The following is a 19874-nucleotide window of genomic DNA, read 5'->3' as shown; positions in this document are numbered from 1 at the left end:
CCTTCCTAACTTCCCTACTTCCGATGAGGACATCGGCATCCTTCTAATCACCTAGATTTCCAAGCTCAGTCATCTTTAACTTCCCCTTCTTCCTCCCCTTACATATCCAATCAGCTGCCAAGACTTATGCCTTCCATGTCTTCAACATCATCATCTCCATTCATATGATAGTTTCCTAATTCATACTCTCATCACCTTCTCACTTAGACTATGGCAATGGTCTCCCAATGGGCATTCCTGCATTCAGTTCCTACCTTCTCCAAACCTTCCTCCTCCCAGGTGCTAAGCTGATATTCCTGACGTACAGGACATACCCCCTATTCCCCTGATCAAGTCATTTTCCCCTAGCCTTTAGGAAGAATATGGACCATTTGTGCCCAACCTGTGGTAGATTATTTTGAGCTTATATTGGTCTGATTAGCCACAGTCGGACACACTATACCTTAATCCCAACATAGTGGTGTCATTTTGGTCCTCTTCAAGATTGAAAGACAATAACCAGGATGAAATACACATTTCCCTCTTTGCATTGGAAAGCCCAGTATGAATCTGGTTTTCAACTATTGCTCCAGGCTGATCACCCTCATTACTCTTCCTTTGGAGGCAAACAGAAGTTAAGTGACTTTATTAACCCAGGGTTCCACAGCTAGTAAGTGTGTAAGGCCAGACTTGAAAGCAGATCTTCCCAATTCCAGGTCCAGTGCTCTATCCATTTTGCCACCCAGATGCCTTCTCTATGGAAGAGAGATTCGAGAAGGGAGAGCCTGGATTCAGGGAAGACAAGTTAGGAGACATTGCTATATTAACAAGGAGAGCATTAGCAAAAGTTTAAAGAATGCCTCCTGATTGATTCAGATGCAAGAAATGTGAAAATGTGAAAGCTCCAAGACATTTGTTACTCTGGACATAGATGACTGCTATGGGTTCCTCCTGGGTGTTAGAAAGGAAACAGGAGCATTTGTGGCTCCTTAGAATCTTCTCCTCATATTTATGAGTGAGGAGTTGTAGGACTGAACCCCAACATGAACCCCCTGAGTCCTCTGTCTCACTGGGTACTGATTTCTGAAAAAGGAGGGTGATCTTTCCAAGTGACAGAAGACTTTTCTCCTCCTTTCTCCAAGTCTTTCTGTTATTGGAGTGGGTGTAGTTTTACGTCATTATTGGTCAGGACTCCTAGAGTGGGTACTCCTGTTCTGATGAAGGTCGAACTAGCTGGTTTTGAAATCCCTTCTAAGCTCCGAGGTTCTTGGATTCTCTAAATCAGATTCTGCTCGGCTCTCTAGGACTAAACCAGGAGCAAAGGCTTATGGGAGCAGAGGACCAGGGGCAAATGGAGGTTGTCAGGAAGGAATAAACTCCACAACAGTGAGAGCCATCCTAGAGGGCTCTCTAGGGGGATGGATTACACTCAGTCCTCTTCAGGCAGAGGGTGAATGATCACCGGTGGTGGACAGTACAGAATGGAAGCTTGTTCAGAAATAGGTGCATATGGATGGCTACTGAGAGTTCTTTCCAGCTCTCAGTTTCTTTGACTAACTTCTCATTTATCATGCCTTGGCATCTCCTGCTTAATTCATTCCTATGAATTCTACTTTATTGTGTGTGAGGCATAGCACATTAGAAAAAGCCTGGCACTTGGGGTCAAAAAAACAAGTTAAAGATGCAACTCTGGGGGCAGCTAGGTGGTACAGTGGATAAAGCACCAGCCCTGGATTCAGGAGGACCTGAGTTCAAATCTAGACTCAGACACTTGACACTTACTAGCTGTGTGACCCTGGGCAAGTCACTTAACCCCAATTGTCTCACACACACACAAAAAAGATGCAACTCTGCATCTTCCTCAGGCCCTTTCACTGAAAGTTCCCCCTCAGTAAAATGAGGGGATCCCAGGGGCAGCTAGGTGTCTCAGTGGATAAAACACTGGTCCTGGATTCAGCCTTAGATACTTACTAGCTGTGTGACCCTGGGCAAGTCACTTACTCCTGATTACCTCCCTCCACCCCCACCAAAGTAATAAGAGCTGTCTCAAATTGCTAAGTGACTAGGGCAGTCTCTGGAAAGAAAGAATTTCCTTCACTGGAAGTTTTCAAATGAAGACTAGTAGAGGACACTGTTGGGAACCTTGTAGAGAGAATTCTTGGGCAAGGGTGGGTTCGTCTGGATGCCCATGAGCTCCTGGCCAGCTCTGATATTCTTTGGAACTGAGATTCTGTTATGGAAGGGACACTCCTAGCTGTGCTCAAAGGGAAGCTTTTCTTGCTTCTGCAAGGGGAAAAAGGGCTAGAGAAGAACATCTGCCCTTTTCCCCTTCTCAGTATTGCACTGTGCCCAGGAGAGGTCTGCAAAGGCTCTGCTGAATCCAAAGGCTCTGCTGAATCCATCTTCTGGTTCTTTGAGGAGGTGTGACCTATGGATCATGTTATCTGGTGAACAAGGGGCAAGTTCTAGGTCCTCCCAATCCTGAAGACGGTTTTCTTTCCTGGATGAAACTTTCTTGGTGAGCTGCAAGTTCCTTGTCCTTCAGGGATCTCCTTGCCCCATTCACTCACTGTTTTCCATGCCTTCACAATGCTGTTTGCTACCTTGGGGTATTAGGGTGTGTCCAGAAGCTGTCCGGCCTAGGAGACAATGGAGCTACATTCTCCATTCCCCCTCTCCCACCCACATGCTACGTGGGTCCAGAACTTCAGATAGTCTCAGGGTTTTAGAAGTGTCTGGCTTCTCCCGGGACTTTTGCCAAGCACAAGAAGATGATATGGGGAAACCAATAGGAGAAAGCACGTGGGTCCTTAGGATTCCTCTGTAAAGAATTACACTCTCGCACAAGACCTAATCAGGAATAAGAGAACAGGTTTATTGGGGTACAAGAGAAACCGGCCGGGAGGAAGGTTTTGCCAGAACAAAACGCTTTCCCCCCCAACTGACTTGTGGGGTGCCATTTTATAGGGTTTAGATGGGGGGTGGGTAAGAGTCTCTTATTGGGTGAGGGGCTGGTGGTCTTCCCGAGTTGCGCTGTGGTAGGAAGAATCCCTCGTGAGAGATCTGGTGGTGGGTGTCAACTTTGTCCTGATGGGTCTAAGCAGTCTGCTGATGGGCGGTTCCAGGTGGTCTTCTCCTGGATTACCTCATCTAGATGCTTAGGAGGATTGGAATGTGGGGTGATGGTCCTGGAGCATGCTCAGTTCAATCTGTGCCGCTTATCTCCGTTAGGTGGGTGTGTGTGTCCTTGATTGTGTTCAAGGAGAGGCCTACTTGATTTCAAGGGAAAACCCCTGAGGTTTCAAGGAAAAGGTTCCTTGAACCCCCCAGAGAATTGTTGGGGTGACCGGGGCCCATAATCCTCCCATGACAAAGAAAAATGGAAGAAATGCTGACCCCCCCAGGGGAAAGGAGACAGAGCAGCTCTTTATCCAGGGCTCCTTCCCAGCTTCAGGAAGCTCCTCCCAGAAAATAACATTCTATACTGATGGGCCTCTCCTTTTGTATGTCCTACCAGGCTCTCACCCTCTTGCAGTCACTCCTCTGTCACTGAGCCTCCTTTCCTTAACACTCAACTGAATCTGCCTTTGCAAATGAGGTCGGGATCAGCATCTTGCTTCCCATTGGTCCAGTTTCATACTGTTAGCCAACCTCCCTTTCTGTGTGTCCCCTGCTGTCAGTTTCTTCATAGCAAGACTCTCTTTTCATTTTTCTTCTTTTCTGACACTTCCTTTTTGTTCAGTCATTTCAGTTGTGTCTGACTCTTTTTGACCCCATTTGGGCCTTTCTTGGCAAAGATACGGGAGTGTTTTGCCATTTCCTTCTCTAGCTCATTTTACAGATGGGGAAACAGAAACAAACAGGGTTAAGTGGCTTGCCCAGGGTCACACAGCTAGTGTCAGAACTCAAGGGGTCACCAATGCCTAGGGGTCAAACTATGAATGCTAATCCCAAAGAGAAGATTGATAGGTGACACAGTGGATAGAGTATCAGGCCTAGAGTCAGGAACACTCATCTTCCTGAGTTCAAATCCCACCTCAGTTGTTAACTAGCTGTATGATCCTTGGTGAGTCACTTCACCCTGTTTGCCTCAGTTTCCTCATCTGTAAAATGAGCTAGAGAAAGAAATGGCAAAGCACGTCAGTGTCTCTGCCAAGAAAACCCCAAATTGGGTCATGGAAAGTCAAATACAACTACAAAATGACTTGACCAACAACAAATGTAAAAGTGTATCATGTATACAGGTTTTTTGTTTTTGGAGAACCAGTTAATCATTTACTAGCACTGTCTGAAAAATCAAAGACTGATTTTAGGACTAAGGAGGTTTGGGTCTGGGTTTATAATGGGGAACAAAGTCAAGTCCGTGATTCGCCCAGTACGGAAAGTAGCCCTTCCTTCCCTGTGAGCTCTGAATTCAGAGTGCAAGAGTTGGATTTTTAAAAAAATGGAATTCCAACACATGTATATTTTTAACTTTGCACAAAAGACAGGTTCACTGGGGCTCACTTTCTTCCTTGGGAAAATGGGTAGATTGGTTTAAACTTCCTCTAAGGGATCTCGGGGCTGAGTTTAGAGTTTGGCTCTAGGGTGGAGGAGGGGACTGGGGAGGCAGACCGAGTTTCAAAGAAAGCATTCGAGTCCTCCCACCAATCCCCCACCCCAGCCCGGAACTTTAACAACAAAAACAGCACTTGCCTCAAAGGAGAAAGAATTGTAATGGAGGAGACTAGTGGGAAATTGCTAGGCTGAGTTGATTAACCCCACCCCACCCCCATTGCAGATTTTCTTGGGGGGTGGGGCAGTGGCCGGAGGCCCTCGGTCCCAGGGCTTGGTTTCTGAGCATCTGTGTAACACACCTTTTGGAGGGGAATTCCCTTTGTAATCGAGCACCTGAATGGTCTGGGAGGGGCTAGGGCTGTGAATGTTTAAATTCTGAAACAGTCAGAAACTATAACCAAGACCATTGCAGGTTCTCCAGGCTGAGGTCGGGGGAAGAGCCGAAGCTTCTGCCTTCTCAGGGACTCAATGGAGAATCCCAGCAGCCCAGACTCCACAGGTGAGTAACCTTACCGGACAATCTTGTTCTCCTTATTGAATTCCTCTGATTGGGTTCAAATCTGAAGGGAGGGCAGGAGCCTGACTTAGCCAGTCTCATCTGATGGGCACTGGAGGCACATCATCCATGTGAAGTTGAGTCAAGCGATTTGAAAACCAAATGCCTTTTATTTTAGACTCTAAATAAAAGCTAGAAGGGTCAGAACCTCATCTGGGTGTATGTGTGTGGTGGGGGAAACTGTTTTTGTTCAATAGAAACCAGCCTCTGAGACCTGTCCTGGGTCCCCATTTTCTGAGGGGTCTCTTCCTGTTTCTCTTTTCCATCCTAGAGGCTGGCATCTGCTCCCTTCTGCTAGCTCCAGGTCCCCACCTCCTGTTCCAGAAATCTCCTCCAGAGATAACACCCAAGACTTTGGAATTGGGGCCCCAAAATGTGCTTCAATGCCCTGCCCTCTTTTTTTCTTTGCTGTTTGACCTTTTTTTTTTTCTCCCAGTGACTGGGATAAAGGCATATAAGGCATATAGTCAGTGAACTTGGAGATGACTGGAAGCTGGAAGGATTAGCTTACTGAATAATGCACATGTAAGAAATGGGTGAAATTCAACAGGGGATCAAAGACAGCCAGGGTTCCTCAAAATATCTGGGACTGCTAGCACCATAAAGGCCAACAGTGAGAAATAACAGTGAAAGTCTCTTGCTGCCTGGGCCTCCCTTGAGAGAGACACAGCTTTCAGGAACAGGATGGTGCCCATGGCCTCTGTCCTTGTGAGAGCTCATCTGGGTATTGGGTTCAGTGCTATGTCCCATACGTAAAGAGGACACCAATGAGCTGGAGATCCTAGAAGAGGGTAGTCGGCATGCTATATAAACGTTAGTGTTATTATGAACAATTATTTCTCTAGATTCATTGAGGTTCCGAAGTGCCTTGCAGCAGCCCAAGGCACCAGGTATTTTGTTTCCTTTTGGGGCCATGTTGGCAGTGCTGTTTACAGTGACTAGCTCTTCAGGCAATCTCAGCTTTCAGTTAGGGCTCTGGGGGATGTAAGGCAAGTGGGGTTCAGGTAGGAAAGGGAAAGTAAGAGTGTTGACTCCTTGGACTTTCCATTTCCCACCATTGTTAGGGTGTCTATCCCCTCTGATCTCTGGAAGCAGAGTTAACACAAGAAGCCAAAATCTGTAACCCCAAGGTAGGAGTTTTCTTTTTTCTTTTTTGGGGGGCAATGGGGGTTAAGTGACTTGCCCAAGGTCACACAGCTAGTAAGTGTCAAGTGTCTGAGGTTGGCTTTGAACTCGGATACTCCTGAATCCAGAGCCAGTGCTTTATCCACTGCGCCACCTAGCTGCCCCAAGGTAGGAGTTTTATTTCAATTCTTCCTCCCTCCAGAGAAGAACCATGCTGGAATCCAGAATCTCTGCTTTGCCTCCCATTGGGATTATCCCTCAGCCCCTGGAACAGTAATGTGAAAACCCTGTCTCTCAGCTTTCACCCCCAATACCATTATTCACTCTAGCTCCCATTTATTAAATCTTTACCCAGGGAGAAAAAGAATGAAGGCATTGCATGTGTGTTTATGTATGTGTTTGTGTACGTATGTCTGTGTATATGTGGCTAGGTATCAAGAGGTCTGGGTTCCATTTCCAAATTTGGCTCACTATATGACTTTGGGCAAGTCCTGTATTCTGCTGGGGCTTCATTTTCTCCATCTATAAAAGGGATTAATACCTCTGGTACCTACTTCTTTGTAAGATTCAATGAGGTCGAGGCAGCTAGGTGGTGCAGTGGATAGAGCACTGGTCCTGGAGTGAGGAGGACCTGAGTTCAAATCCGACCTCAGACACTTAACACTTACTAGCTGTGTGACCCTTGGCAAGTCACTTAACCCCAATTGCCCCCGCAAAAAAAAATCCCTGAAGGGATGTTCACATCTCTAAGTGCCTAATCTCTTGTCCAACAAAGTATGTAGGACTCAGGTGTCCATACCTTTCTACAGACAGATTAACCTTGGATGCATACAGTGGAGGTAGAGAGTAGTGTAGTGGAGAGTTGCTGCCCAACAGGCTTCTCTATCCTACCCTCCACCAAGTCTTATAAGACAGAAGGGAATCGAAACATTGGTCTGCAACAAGTCATTTGGACTCTAGATGTCTGGGAAATGCCTTTGACAAGTAGGAGTCCTCTTGGAGAGGTAGAGAAATTAGAAGCTGAGAACTCTAGCATCTCTTAGTGAGTTTTGTACCTGTGTTGGGATTTAGGTTAGGGTTAGAATTACAAAACAGAAGGGCTAGGTAAACATAGAAATCCAGTGGACATCAGTTTGGCTTAACACTGGAGACCTGCAGAAGTGGGAAGGTGTAGGAAAAAGAGACTTCAGACAGGGAGGCTGGCTCTGTCTTTTCCATGGGGTGTGATTTTTCTCCTATGGTCTCAGTCCCCTCATCTTTATAAGAAGGAAGGGAAGGAGGCATCGAACTGATGTTATCCAAGGGTTTTCATGATTCTCAGAAATAACCCAGGGCAACCTGCTTCCTCATTTGTCAGATGAGTGAGCTGAAGGCCCCAGAAAATAAGTGAATTGGCGGAGGAGACACTGCTGGTAACTTGATTGAAATGATTTGCTCAGGACCAGGGACAGCGGTGTCCTGTGCACCTGAGGGAATTATTACATTTTAAGGGTGAGCATTTACATGTCAGAACCACTGAAAGGTGAATAGAATGAGGAGTATTTCCTTCCTTCTCAATCCCTTCTAAGGTCCCTGATGTGGATTATAGATCTAACTGGGACTCTCTTAGGGCTGGCTTCTGCTCTTGTGGTCTTTGTAGCTTTTCATGATAGAGTTGCCTTTGTTGTAATCTCTATATGTTGGGAGACTGCTGGCTGGTTTGTATTTGCATTGACTTTTTTGATGAACCTTTTTCCTGTTGCCCATGAACTTCTGGCTAATTTATTGTGTTTCTCTGGAGTAGAAGAATCCATTTCCTACAGTTTCTAATTGGTTTTCTTGATTTTGGGGGGGCGGGGCAATGAGGGTTAAGTGACTTGCCCAGGGTCCCACAGCTAGTAAGTGTCAAGTGTCTGAGGCCAGATTTGAACTCAGGTCCTCCTGAATCCAGGGCCAGTGCTTTATCCACTGCACCACCTAGCTGCCCTCTAATTGGCTTTCTTGATCATTATTCGGGCTGTTGTAATTTTTGAGTATTTTGCTGGAATAGCTTTTTGGGAGATGGGTGGTCTGCCTCTGTTCAGGCACCAAATCTTGACCAGAAATTTTCTGTAGTGTCAGATCAAGAGAGTGAGGAAGAGACTTTGAGTCAAAAACAGGTCCACTGTGTGTGTGGGAAGAATCCCATGTGCTCTGGGATTTCTGCAGAAACTGAAGTTCTCCTTCTCAGATAAGTAGTCAGTGATATAACCCAGCCTGTGTGGTTATGAGTCTACAGTACAAGGGCCCCTGGATGAGAAATGAAGCTGGTGAAATACCGCAGTGCCCTTTGGAACCTATGTCAATTTTGCTGTAGCCTTTGGTACTTGTTTAAGTCCAAAGTAGAGGGTCCCTTCCTGGAAGAAGGAGAGGCTGAGGGTGAGGTTGCCAGCCCACCTGAAGTCATTGGATCAATGTTTCTATACAAGTGACAAGCTCAGTCAAATACCTCCTTGGAATCTGACAACATCCCTGTGAAATAAATACTCTAGGTGTTATTGAGCCCATTTTAGAGATGAGGAAACTGAGGGTCAGGGGGATGAGTCACATAGGTAGTGAATGTAAAAATCTTCCTGATTCCTAGTTCTTGGCTAAGTTTAGGAGAGTTGGTCTGCACCCTACTGTGCAAGTCTATTCTGAAGACTCTGGGCAATTTTACTGTTGGTAATGAGGAACTGCAGTGGTTAATCATAAATTCTGAGAATTATAAGGCTCTCCCAGAACTCTAGCTTCTGCTTCACATGCTTAAGCCTCCTCCCCCCAAGTTCCCTCATTTCAATCTGTGCCAAAGGGTAGACTAAGCCACCATTCTCCATCTACCAGTGTTATTCATGAGAACAAAGCCCCCAATCTGAAATTGTTTTAGAAAGAAATTTACTAAGTCATTTGGTAGAAGAGAGTGAGCCAGAAAGGAGAAGTATTTCCCTCTCATTCAGACTCTGGACGGTTTACATTATATAGGCTTTTAACAAGAGTACAGTATACATATCACATACACACATGGTTCAACAATCTTTTGTAAAGCAAAGTAGATTGAGATGCATATGCATATTGAGTAAATGTAAACATTCAACAAAATCGGGACAGCTAGGTGGTGCAGTGGATAGAGCACTGGCCCTGGAGTTAGGAGGACCTGAGTTCAAATCTGGCCTCAGACACTCAACACTTACTAGCTTTGTGACCCTGGGCAAGTCACTTAACCCCAATTGCCTCACCAAAAAAAAATCTGGAAAAATCCAAAACATAAAAAGAACCCAAAACAGAAGGCTGGGTGAGCCATCCCCCACCAAAGACTGAGTCATGAGGACCCAAAAGAAGAATGCTTTGGGTGGATCCAGTACCTGGGGGACTCCAGGATTCCTTGTAGCCATTTCTGGCCTTTCTGGAGAGTTACTAAGGTCAGGTTGACATTCTGGGTTTAAACAATCTCTAACTGGATCTAGACAAAACAATAATTAACTTTTTTCTGAACAACATAATAAAGCATCTCCCACACTAGCCATGGATCTTCGACATCTGTTGTGGCTTTGGTTTTCTTGGAAGGAAGCTGTGGATCATATAACTACATAGTCAGTAGACAGTGTGGTCTCTGGGAAGGACCAACCTTGTGGCCTTGGGCAAGTCTTTTCTTCACAGTAGGCCTCAGCTGCCCTGGTGAGGGGGGCTATTGTGCAATAGGAAGAGAGCTAGATTGAGAGTCAGGAGACATGCATCCAAATCCCAGTTCTGCCACTCACTACCTCTGCAACCTTGAGCAATTCACCTCAGCTCTCTGGGCCTCAGTTTCCTTAACTATCAAACGAGAGCAGTGGAATAGAAGAAAATTAAGGTCAGGGCATCTATGTGGCTCAGCAGATAAGAGCACTGTGCCCAGAAGCAGAAAGATTCCTCTTCCTGAGTTCAAAAACAGCCTCAGACACTAGCTGAGTGAACCTGGGTAAGTCACTCAACCCTGTTTGCCCATTTTCTCATCCATAAAATGAGCTGGAGAAGGAAATAGCAAGCCACTCCAGCATCTCTGCTAAGAAAACTCCAAATGGGGCCATGAAGAGTCAGACATAAATTAAGTACAAGGTCCCTTGTAGCTCTAGGTCTATGATCAAGTGAGAAAATATATTTAAAGCATTGTGCAAACATCATCATACTGTGTAAATGGTAGTGTTATCATTACCTAAAATTCCCTCAATTCCATGAACTTTCTAATTGCCTTCAAGCAGCTCTGAAACACCAGAGGTCTCTCATTTCCTTTGCCAGTACCATGGACAGCGCTGTTCACTCTATACCAGCTAGCTCTTCAGCCATACTCTTTTTTTTTTTTTTTGGGACAATGAGGGTTAAGTGACTTGCCCAGGGTCACACAGCCACACAGCTAGTAGGTGTCAAGTGTCTGAAGCCGGATTTGAACTCAGGTACTCCTTACTCCAGGGCTGGTGCTTTATCCACTGTGCTACCTAGCTGCCCCCTTCAGCCATACTCTTAAGCAGAGCTTAGGGTAGGGGGCGTATGGTTCATGTAGGGAAGGTAAAGTAAGGGTGTTGATTTCTTGGCCTATCCCCCATTCCCACCAGTATTAGGGTGCCTGTTCCCTCCTATATCTGGCAGCAGAGTCGATACAAGGAGGCGAAATCTGAAATCTCAGAGTTTTATTTCTGTTCCCCCCACCCACCCAGAGAAGGAGCCTGAGATCTGTAATCTCTTGGGTCCTTGCTCCTGCCTTATTTTCCCATTGTGATTATTCATCAGCCCTAGAAAATTGAGGGAAAACCCTGGATTACAGCTGTCACAGCTCTGCTTTCCACCTCCCTCTTAATATTCACTTTTGTTTGTTTGTTTTTGTTTTTTTGTGGGGCAATGAGGGTTAAATGACTTTTCCAGGGTCACACAGCTAGTAAGTGTCAAGTGTCTGAGTTCAAATCCAGCCTCAGATGCTTGACACTTACTAGCTGTGTGACCCTGGGCAAGTCACTTAACCCCCATTGCTGCGCCCAAAACACCAAACCAAAACAAAAGTCATACAGTGGAGGTAGAGAGGAGTGTAGCCAAGAGTCTCTGCTGAAGAGGCTTCTCCATCTTTTCTCCATCCTACCCCTCCCAAGCCTTATAAAACAGAAGAGAATCCAGGTCAGCAACAAGTCCTGTGGACTCTCTATATAGTCTGGGAAGTGCTTTTGGAGGTGGGAGGACTCCTCTGGCCACCTTTCACCCAGAGAGTTGGAGAAGGCAGAATCATAGGGTTTTGTTTGTTTGGTTTTTTTTTTTTTTACAAATCCAGTATTTAATTTTCACCACTTCTTTATATTTTTAAATTAATAAAGTATTTTATTTTTTTCCTTTACATGTAAAGACTTTTGTTTATACGAGCTTTACAATTTCAGATTTTTCTCCCTCCCTCCCCTCCCTTCCCCCTCCCCTAGACAGCAGGTAATCTGATATAGGATATATATATATATATATATATATATATATATATATATATATATATATATATACACATAATAACATTAATCCTATTTCTGCATTAGTCATGTTATAAGAGAAAAATCAGAGCAATGATGAAAAACCTCAAAATAGAAAAAAACAACAGCACCAAAAACAAAAGAAATAGTATGGATCATTCAGCATCTATACTCCGCAGTTCTTTTTTTTTTTTTCTTGGATTGGGAGATCCTCTTCCATCATGAGTTCCCTGGAACTATTCTGTACCATTGCATTGGTGAGAAGAATATAGTCCATCACAGTAGATCAACACACAATGTTGATGTTACTGTGTACAATGTTCTTCTGGTTCTGCTCATCTCACTCATCATCAGCTCACGCAAGACCCTCCATGTTTCTCTGAACTCCTCCTGCTCATCATTTCTTACAGCACAATAATAGAATCATAGGGTTTTGAAGGTCAGTATTTAGTACATTTAACTTAAGGGTTGGGAGGGATCTTAGAATAGAGAGGCTAGCACTATTAAAAGCAGGGGTCATGTGTGAGTTGAGGGCTGCAGCCTAGGGCAAGGTCTGAATAGTGCCAATCTAAGGGCTCTACTTCTCCTGGGAACTGTGGGCAACGGTCCAACACAGGTGCCAGGGGCTAGAATCCCTTAGGAACTTAGCACTCAGGATCACCATCATTCAGGAAGTCAAGGGGAACATGGCATGCAGTTGTGCCACAGACTATTTACTCCAGAATCTCAGGAAATTGGGGACCCAGTCAGTTAGTCAAGAAACATTTATGAAGAACCTGCTGTGATCTAAGTGCTGAGGATATAAAGAAAGAGATAGTATCTGTCCTCAAGGAGGTCAAATTGGTGGGAATGAACATAGGGGAGGTCCTAGAATGAAGGATTGGGGAAGACTTGTGTAGAGGGTCCTCCCCTACCCCTCCCACGGCTTCTTTCCTTTTCCATGATGACCGATTGACTGAATCAACACCCCCCCCTTTTCCTTCCTCCCTGGGGGAGCCTGAGGAGAATAGCTGGTGAGGCTGAAGCTCCATGAGATGGCTGGTGGGGATAGAGCACCGGCCCTGGATTCAGGAGGACCTGAGTTCAAATCCGGCCTCAGACCCTTTACACTTAGTAGCTGTGTGACCTTAGGCAAGTCACTTAACCCCAATTGCCTCACCAAAAAAAGATGGCTGGTGGGGAGCAGGAGAGAGGGGGAGGACTGGGTCCAGCTTGGGAACCAGACTAGGGCTGCTGTAGAGAGTTTGAGTAGCTTTGGGCTTTTCTCATCTGGGTTGGGCTTTAGGTTAGGGTTGGAATAAGGAAGCAAAAGGTTTAGGTAAATGCAGGGACATGTTGGGCATCAGGTCTGGTTAGCACCAGACACTTAAAGAGGTGGGAAAGTGTAGGAGAAAGAGTCCTGGACTGAGAACCAGGAGCCAGGGTCAGAGAACTTGGCTCTGACTCTTTCCCTGATGTAGAGTGTGATCCTGGGCAACTTATTTCCTTTCTAGGGGCCTTCTTCCCCTCAACTTTATGAAGGGGAAGAGAAGAGAGGGATTGATGGTCTAATCAAGGACGTTCATGACTGTCAAAAATGGAAGGGACCTCAGAACTAATCCAGGCCAATCCTACCTCTTTATTTGGCAGATGAGTCGGCTAAAGGCCATGGAGGCAAGTGACATGGCCAAGGACATACACACTAAATAACTTGCTTGAAACCAGACTTCTGGCTTTAGTTCTAGGACTCTTCCTGTTATATTCCTCTGCCTCTTTATGACTTGCAGTTAGAAATGGCTTGAAGCTAGGGCTGGGCTGGAGTAGGTGTTGGAGAACCTGCCAATTCCAAGGTTCATGGGTCACTCTGTACCAGGGATAGGGGTATGCTGCTCATTCCATCGGAAGAAACTGTTATATTATAAGAGTGATTATTTACATATCAGACTCTGCAAAGGCTACAAATCAGGTCTTTTTTTTTTTTTTAAGTGAGGCAATTGGGGTTAAGTGACTTGCCCAGGGTCACACAGCTAGTAAGTGTTAAGTGTCTGAGGCAGGACTTGAACTCAGGTACTCCCGAATCCAGGGCCGGTGCTTTATCCACTGCGCCACCTAGCTGCCCCTACAAATCAGTTCTTAATTTATTGTTTACTTGGTTGTTTAGACTTAAAAAGAATGGTGGAGAAAATGTTAAAAAAAAAACAAATTAAACTAAAAAGTACACAGGTTGAACTTTTTTTGGAGAAGGGATTGTGAACCATTCACTATCACGTCTCAGGCTAGAAACTTACTAGCTGTGTGCCCTTTGCAAGTCACTTCACCCTCTTGGCCTCAGTTTCCTTATCTGTAAAATGAGCTGGAGAAGGAAATGGCAAATCACTCCAGTGTCTCTGCCAAGAAAACCCCAAATGGGGTCATGAAGAATCGGATATGACTTAAATGATTGAACAACAATAACATCAGGCTAGTGGGAAATATTTAAAATCAAAGATTGATTTTGGGCAAGAAACAACAGGTTAGGGGCAGCTAGGTGGCTCAGTGGATAAAGCACCGGCCCTGGATTCAGGAGGACCTGAGTTCAAATTCGGCCTCAGACACTTGACACTTACTAGCTGTGTGACCCTGGGCAAGTCACTTAACCCTCATTGCTCCACAAAAAAAAAAAAAAAAAAAAGGAAAAAAAGGTTTTAGAGATTAGATTTGAGGTGGGTGATAAGGTCAATTGTGTGCTTCATCCAGTGCCCAGTGAGCATTCCATTTGAAGTGTGAGAACCTGCATCCATATGCCATCTCTCTCTAGGACTTAAAAATGAAACCTTTGGACATAGGACAACTTCACTGGTCTTCACTTTCTTCCTTCAGAGAATGTATGGATGAGTATAAGAATATAAACCATTTCTATGGTTTCTCCCAGCTCTCAGTCTCTGAGGCTGATAATTTGGGGGCAATGACGGTTTCCTGGATGAGGGGAGATCTGACTTCCCCTTTTCCTTCCAATATGGGGATAATACTAAGTAGGGTTGGGGAGCTTACAGTGAGATCTCAGTTCTGAGTGAAAACAGAGCAGAGATTGGGGTCTGGGTTTGGGATGGAGGAGGGGTGCCTGAGCAGGCTATCAGAGAATCAAGAGGCATTTACAAAATGCTTCCTAATGCCCAGATTCTCTGCCTAAAGCTAGAATTGGCAAAAAAAAAAAGCTGCCTCTCCTCCCATCCAATCTCAGATTTTGGTGTTAAACTATTACAACAAGAACAAAAACAGTACCAGCTCTCCCAGAGAGCATATTCTATTGATTTATTTAAAGTTTGGAGTTCCAAAATCTATCTCCCTCTCATTCCCTCCCTCTCTCCCTACCCCCCTCCCTGAGGTGGTAAGCAATCAGATATAAGTTATACATGTGCAGTTATGTAAAACATTACCATATTTATAACAATTCTTTTTGTGTGTGGGGGGGGGGCAGAGCAATGAGGCTTAAGTGACTTGTCCAGGGTCGCACAGCTAGTAAGTGTCAAGTGTTTGAGGCCGTATTTGAACTCAGGTCCTCCTGAATCCAGGGCCAGTGCTTTATCCACTTTGCCACCTAGCTGCCCCCCAGAGAGTATATTCTAATGGAGGAAACTATTGAGAATATCTATCTAGGCAGAGTAGATTAGCCCCACATCTATCCTATCAAAAATCTAAAGGTATGGGGGGCAGCTAGGTGGCACAGTGGATAGAGCACCAGCCCTGGAGTCAGGAGGACCTAAGTTCAAATCCGGCCTCAGACACTTAACACTTACTAGCTGTGTGACCCTGGGCAAGTCACTTAACCCAATTGCCTCACAAAAAAAAAGTCTAAAGGTATGTCTGTCTGTCTGACATACCTTTATGCAGTCTTTCTGGCTCACTTTCTGAGTATCTGTGAACCTCTGTACTTGGATGCCTGAAGAGGAGCTTGGACTGGGAATGAGTAGAGGTTTGATTCAGAAGCTGTCAGATACTGTAACCAAGATCTTCCCAGGTAGATCAGGCTGAAGTACAAGAGAAGATCTGAAGTTTGGCCTGGCTCAGAAACCCAATGGAGAATTTCAAGAGTCTGAGATCTGATGGGAACCTTTAGAGAAATTTTTGTTTTTCTTATTGGATTCCTCTGCATGTGGTACGGGGGGGGGGGGAGGTGGGGGAAGTTGGAAGCTCTCTGAGGGCAGGAGCCTGACCAAGGCAATCTCTCCAGCTCAGGGCTCTGCACATTGTAGGTCCTCACATCTGTTCATGAAATTGACTGGACTGATTTTGAAACCAGAGGACTTTGAGCGCAGACTCTGAGTAAAAGCTTGAGGGTCCAGAGCCCTGTCTCCCAGGGGGCCAGAAGCTGCCTGTGCTTACACTGGTCTCCATTTCCAGAAGGGACTCTTCTCGATTCTCTTTACCATCCCAAAGGCCCTCACACAGATGAGAATCTGGGAGCTTCTGCTGGTACTAGGTTCCTACTTCCTGTTCATATCCCTCCTCTAGAATTCACCTCCAAGACTGGGGAATTGGGGAAGCTCCTGCTTTTTGAAAGGAAAGGTGCCAAAGAATTCCCTTCAGATTTTCCAACACCCACATGATAAGGTCATGTATCTTTCAAAGCTGTGTCTCTATCATGACTTCCTTCTGTACTAAAAAAAGACATACCTAGGGTTTATGGCTGTGTTTCTATCTGAACTTTCTTCTCTCGCCCTCTATGCATAAAAATACAATTTCTATGTCTTCATGTTGAATTGGACTTTCTGATGTTTTGTTCTGCAGCTAATAAAATTCCTCCATTTCTCTGGCTGTATTTCTATCTCTCCATCCTTCAGTTCCTTCCTGTACCTAAAAAAGTGCCTCTATTTTGATGGCTCTAATGTACTGAAAGAATGATACAATTTCTATGGCAGTGTTTCTTTCTGGGCTTTTCTTTCTCTTCTCTTCTTTACCTTCCAAAATGCTTCAGTGACCCACTCTTCTTGTCTTGTCTTGTTAGGATTATTTTTTCTCCAACTTGGACAAAGGCAAACATGGTATGCTCAACAAGCTTGCAGATGGCACAATGCTGGGAGCGTAGCTAATATATTAGATGATGGACTCAGGATCCAAAAGGATCAAGATGAAAATTGAATCCAATTCAGCAGAAGATCAAAGACAGCAGCAGGTGTTCCTCAAACTATCTGGGACTTCAAGCTCAATAGGAGTCATCAGTCCTCAGTGAAATAAGAGCCAAAACAAGTCATTGCTATGTGGGTGGGGATAGCTTCCAGGGAAATGACAACAATAGAGTCCTTGTCCTCTGCCCTCATCAGACAAAGCCCATCTGGGTGTTGTGTTCACTTCTGGGCTCTGTGCACAAAAAACGTCAGGGATAAGCTGGAGGGTCTGAAAGAGGACAGCCAGGATGCTGAAGGGCCTTGACTCCTTAGCCTGGAGAAAAGACTTAAAGGGAAATAAGTTTCCTCAAGTGTGAAAGGGCATCATAATAAAAAGCATAAACATATCATATATTATTTCTTTTCTTGTGATTAATGAGTACCAATGGGTCCAAGAAGTAGACTAAGAGTTCATCTCTTGGAACATACTCAAACATGCATAGATGCATATACACACATATTAATGCATGTGTATAGATGTATATGTACATATACAGACATATATATCTCATAGATATCCACATAGATATATATATGTATCTACATATAGGTAGCCATACACATATACATATATATGGATATCTATATCCATATACATATAGAGAGTAATATATCTGCATCTCCATATCTCTATATTTCATACATAAATCTACCATGCCAGAAAAAAAATTAATGTAATTCTATAACAAAGCAATTTTAACTTACTGAAAATCATTCAAACCATGGTCTATCCAACCCATATCTCATGCCCTCAGACATATCCATCTACTCATGAATCTTTGTGATAACATAGTAATCTTGAACAAAAGAAAATATGTTACAATACACTTTGGGCTTAACATTCCCAAACAGAGTTATTACTTTGTTCTGCCCATGAGAGACAAATGGATTTTTTGGGGGGGCAATGAGGATTAAGTGACTTGCCCAGGGTCACAAAGCTAGTAAGTGTCAAGTGTCTGAGGCCAGATTTGAACTTAGGTCATCCTGAATCCAGGACCACTGCTTTATCCATTGCACCACCTAGCTGCCCCTAACAAATAGATTCTTAAAGCATTTATTAAGTGCTCACTAAGTGCCAGGAATTGGGAATAAAAAGACCTGGAAAATAAATATATAAGCACAGAGAAGAAGATTCCCGGCTCTTAAGGAGCTTACATTCCAATAAAGGGAGTCTACGTTCTTTAAAAAAGTTTTTTTAATAGTTCAGTATTTTATTATTTTCCAGTTACATATAAGGATAGTTTTCAACATTTGTTTTCATAGGATTTTTAGTTCCAAATTTTTCTCCCACCCTCCCTTCCCCAAGACAGAAAGCAGTCTAATATAGGTTATATATGTGCAATCACATGAAACATATTTCTGCATTAGTCATATTGTGAAAGAAGAGTCAGAGCACAAAGTAAAAACCTCAAAAAAGAAGGGGAAAAACAGCCCCAAAGTAGAAACAGTATGGTTCAATCTGCATTCATAAACCACAGTTCTTTTTTCTGGTTGTTGAGAACATTTTCTGTCATGAAGTTCTTTGAAATTGTTTTGGACCGTTGCATTGCTAAAAAGAGCCAAATCTATCACCACTGTTCATCACACAATGTTGCTGTTACTGTACACAATGTTCTCTTGGTTCAGCATCAGTTCATGTAAGTCCATCCAGGTTTCTCTGAACTCCTCCTGTTCACCATTACTTTTCACATTGATTTTTTTTTTTAGTGAAGCAGTTGGGGTTAAGTGACTTGCCCAGGGTCACACAGCTAGTAAGTCTTACGTGTCTGAGGCTGGATTTGAACTCAAGTACTCCTGACTCCAGGGCCAGTGCTCTATCCACCGTACCATCTAGCTGCCCCCACATTGATTTTTTAAAACTTTGTGTTCTAAATTTTCTTCCTCCCTCCCTCCTCAACCCTCCCTATGAAATCCAGCAATTCAATATAAGTCATACATATGCAGTTATGTAAAACATCTTCTCATTAGACAGGTTGTGAAAGAAAATAGACAAAATACCTTTAGAAAGAGGAGCTAACAAATAAAATTATACTTCAATCTGTATTCAGGTACCAACAGTTCTTTGTTGATGGTGTGCATTTTTCATATGTCCTTCTGATATCCTGCTCATCATTTCTTTCACGGTTACTATTGCTAACTACATTACCCTCCATCTTATTCCCTCCTCTTGATATTTACTCTGTTTTCTATCTTCCTACACCTTATCCCTCCTCAAAAGTGTTTTGCTTTTTACTGCCACCTCCTCCAATCTGCCCTTCCTTCTTTTGCCTCTCCCCCCCATCTCTTTCCCCTCCCACATTCCCTCAGGGAACAATATATTACTATACCCACTTGAGTGTGTATGTTATTCCCTCTTTGAGCCAATTCTGATGAGAGTAAGGTTCACTCACTCCCCTGCTCCTTAAGGGAGTCTGCATTCAAAAAGGTTGCTTAAATATTGGGAGAAGGGGGTATCCATATCAGAGTAAGGAGGAGAAGTATGCAGGGGTGTCCAGGTTTGAAGTGAGCATTGCCGATGTGGGTGCTTCCTTAAGTAGAGGTCCTGGAGAGGAATTCACCAGGTGGAAGAGATGGGGGTCCTAATGGTAGGGACACACTGCCACTGGGGCAGAGGTTGAGAAGGAGTCCTGGTAGTCTTGGACTAAGCCTATTTTCAAGCGTCCAATGCCCTCAATTATTCTGGACCACTTCCTTCTGGCAAATAAAGATGCCTTTCTGAAGGAAAGAAGGATGGTGGTTCTGAGTAGATAATGTAATAGTCCATTGAGGGAATGACCAATGCAATGATTTTTTTAAAAATAGAAGAGATAACCTTTGTTCAAAGATTAGATTCTACCTTTACCCCATTTCCCTAGGGAAAAAAAGGACATAAGTTCTTGGCCTTCTAAATACTTTCAAACATGAACAGTCTGCAAGGGTTGTCAGCCTAGGAAAGATATTATTTCTCCATATTTCTAGAGATACTAAAAAGAAACTTTCAAAAAATGGTTCTGTCAGGTGCTGCTTTCCTCTGAGTACCACTTACAGTTGCATCACCTCATCCCTAGTTTCCATTCTTAA

General features: G+C 44.1%; 1 protein-coding gene across 1 annotated transcript in view; it reads left to right on the top strand.

The window, feature by feature from the left end:
- Positions 1 to 19874, top strand: part of LOC122746330 (zinc finger protein 260-like) — a 266515-nt gene that overhangs the window by 243960 nt on the left and 2681 nt on the right. Inside the window, exon 3 of the mRNA XM_043991856.1 lies at positions 4949 to 5035. Within this exon, the coding sequence (XP_043847791.1) occupies positions 5005 to 5035 (31 nt within the window). The 5' untranslated portion in view covers positions 4949 to 5004. The remainder of the gene's footprint in view (positions 1 to 4948; positions 5036 to 19874) is intronic.

The sequence above is a fragment of the Dromiciops gliroides genome, chromosome 3 (genome assembly GCF_019393635.1).
Source record: "Dromiciops gliroides isolate mDroGli1 chromosome 3, mDroGli1.pri, whole genome shotgun sequence".
Taxonomy (NCBI): Eukaryota; Metazoa; Chordata; class Mammalia; order Microbiotheria; family Microbiotheriidae; genus Dromiciops; species Dromiciops gliroides.
Note: the sequence above shows the minus strand (reverse complement) of the source record. Positions and strands in the feature narration are given on the sequence as shown.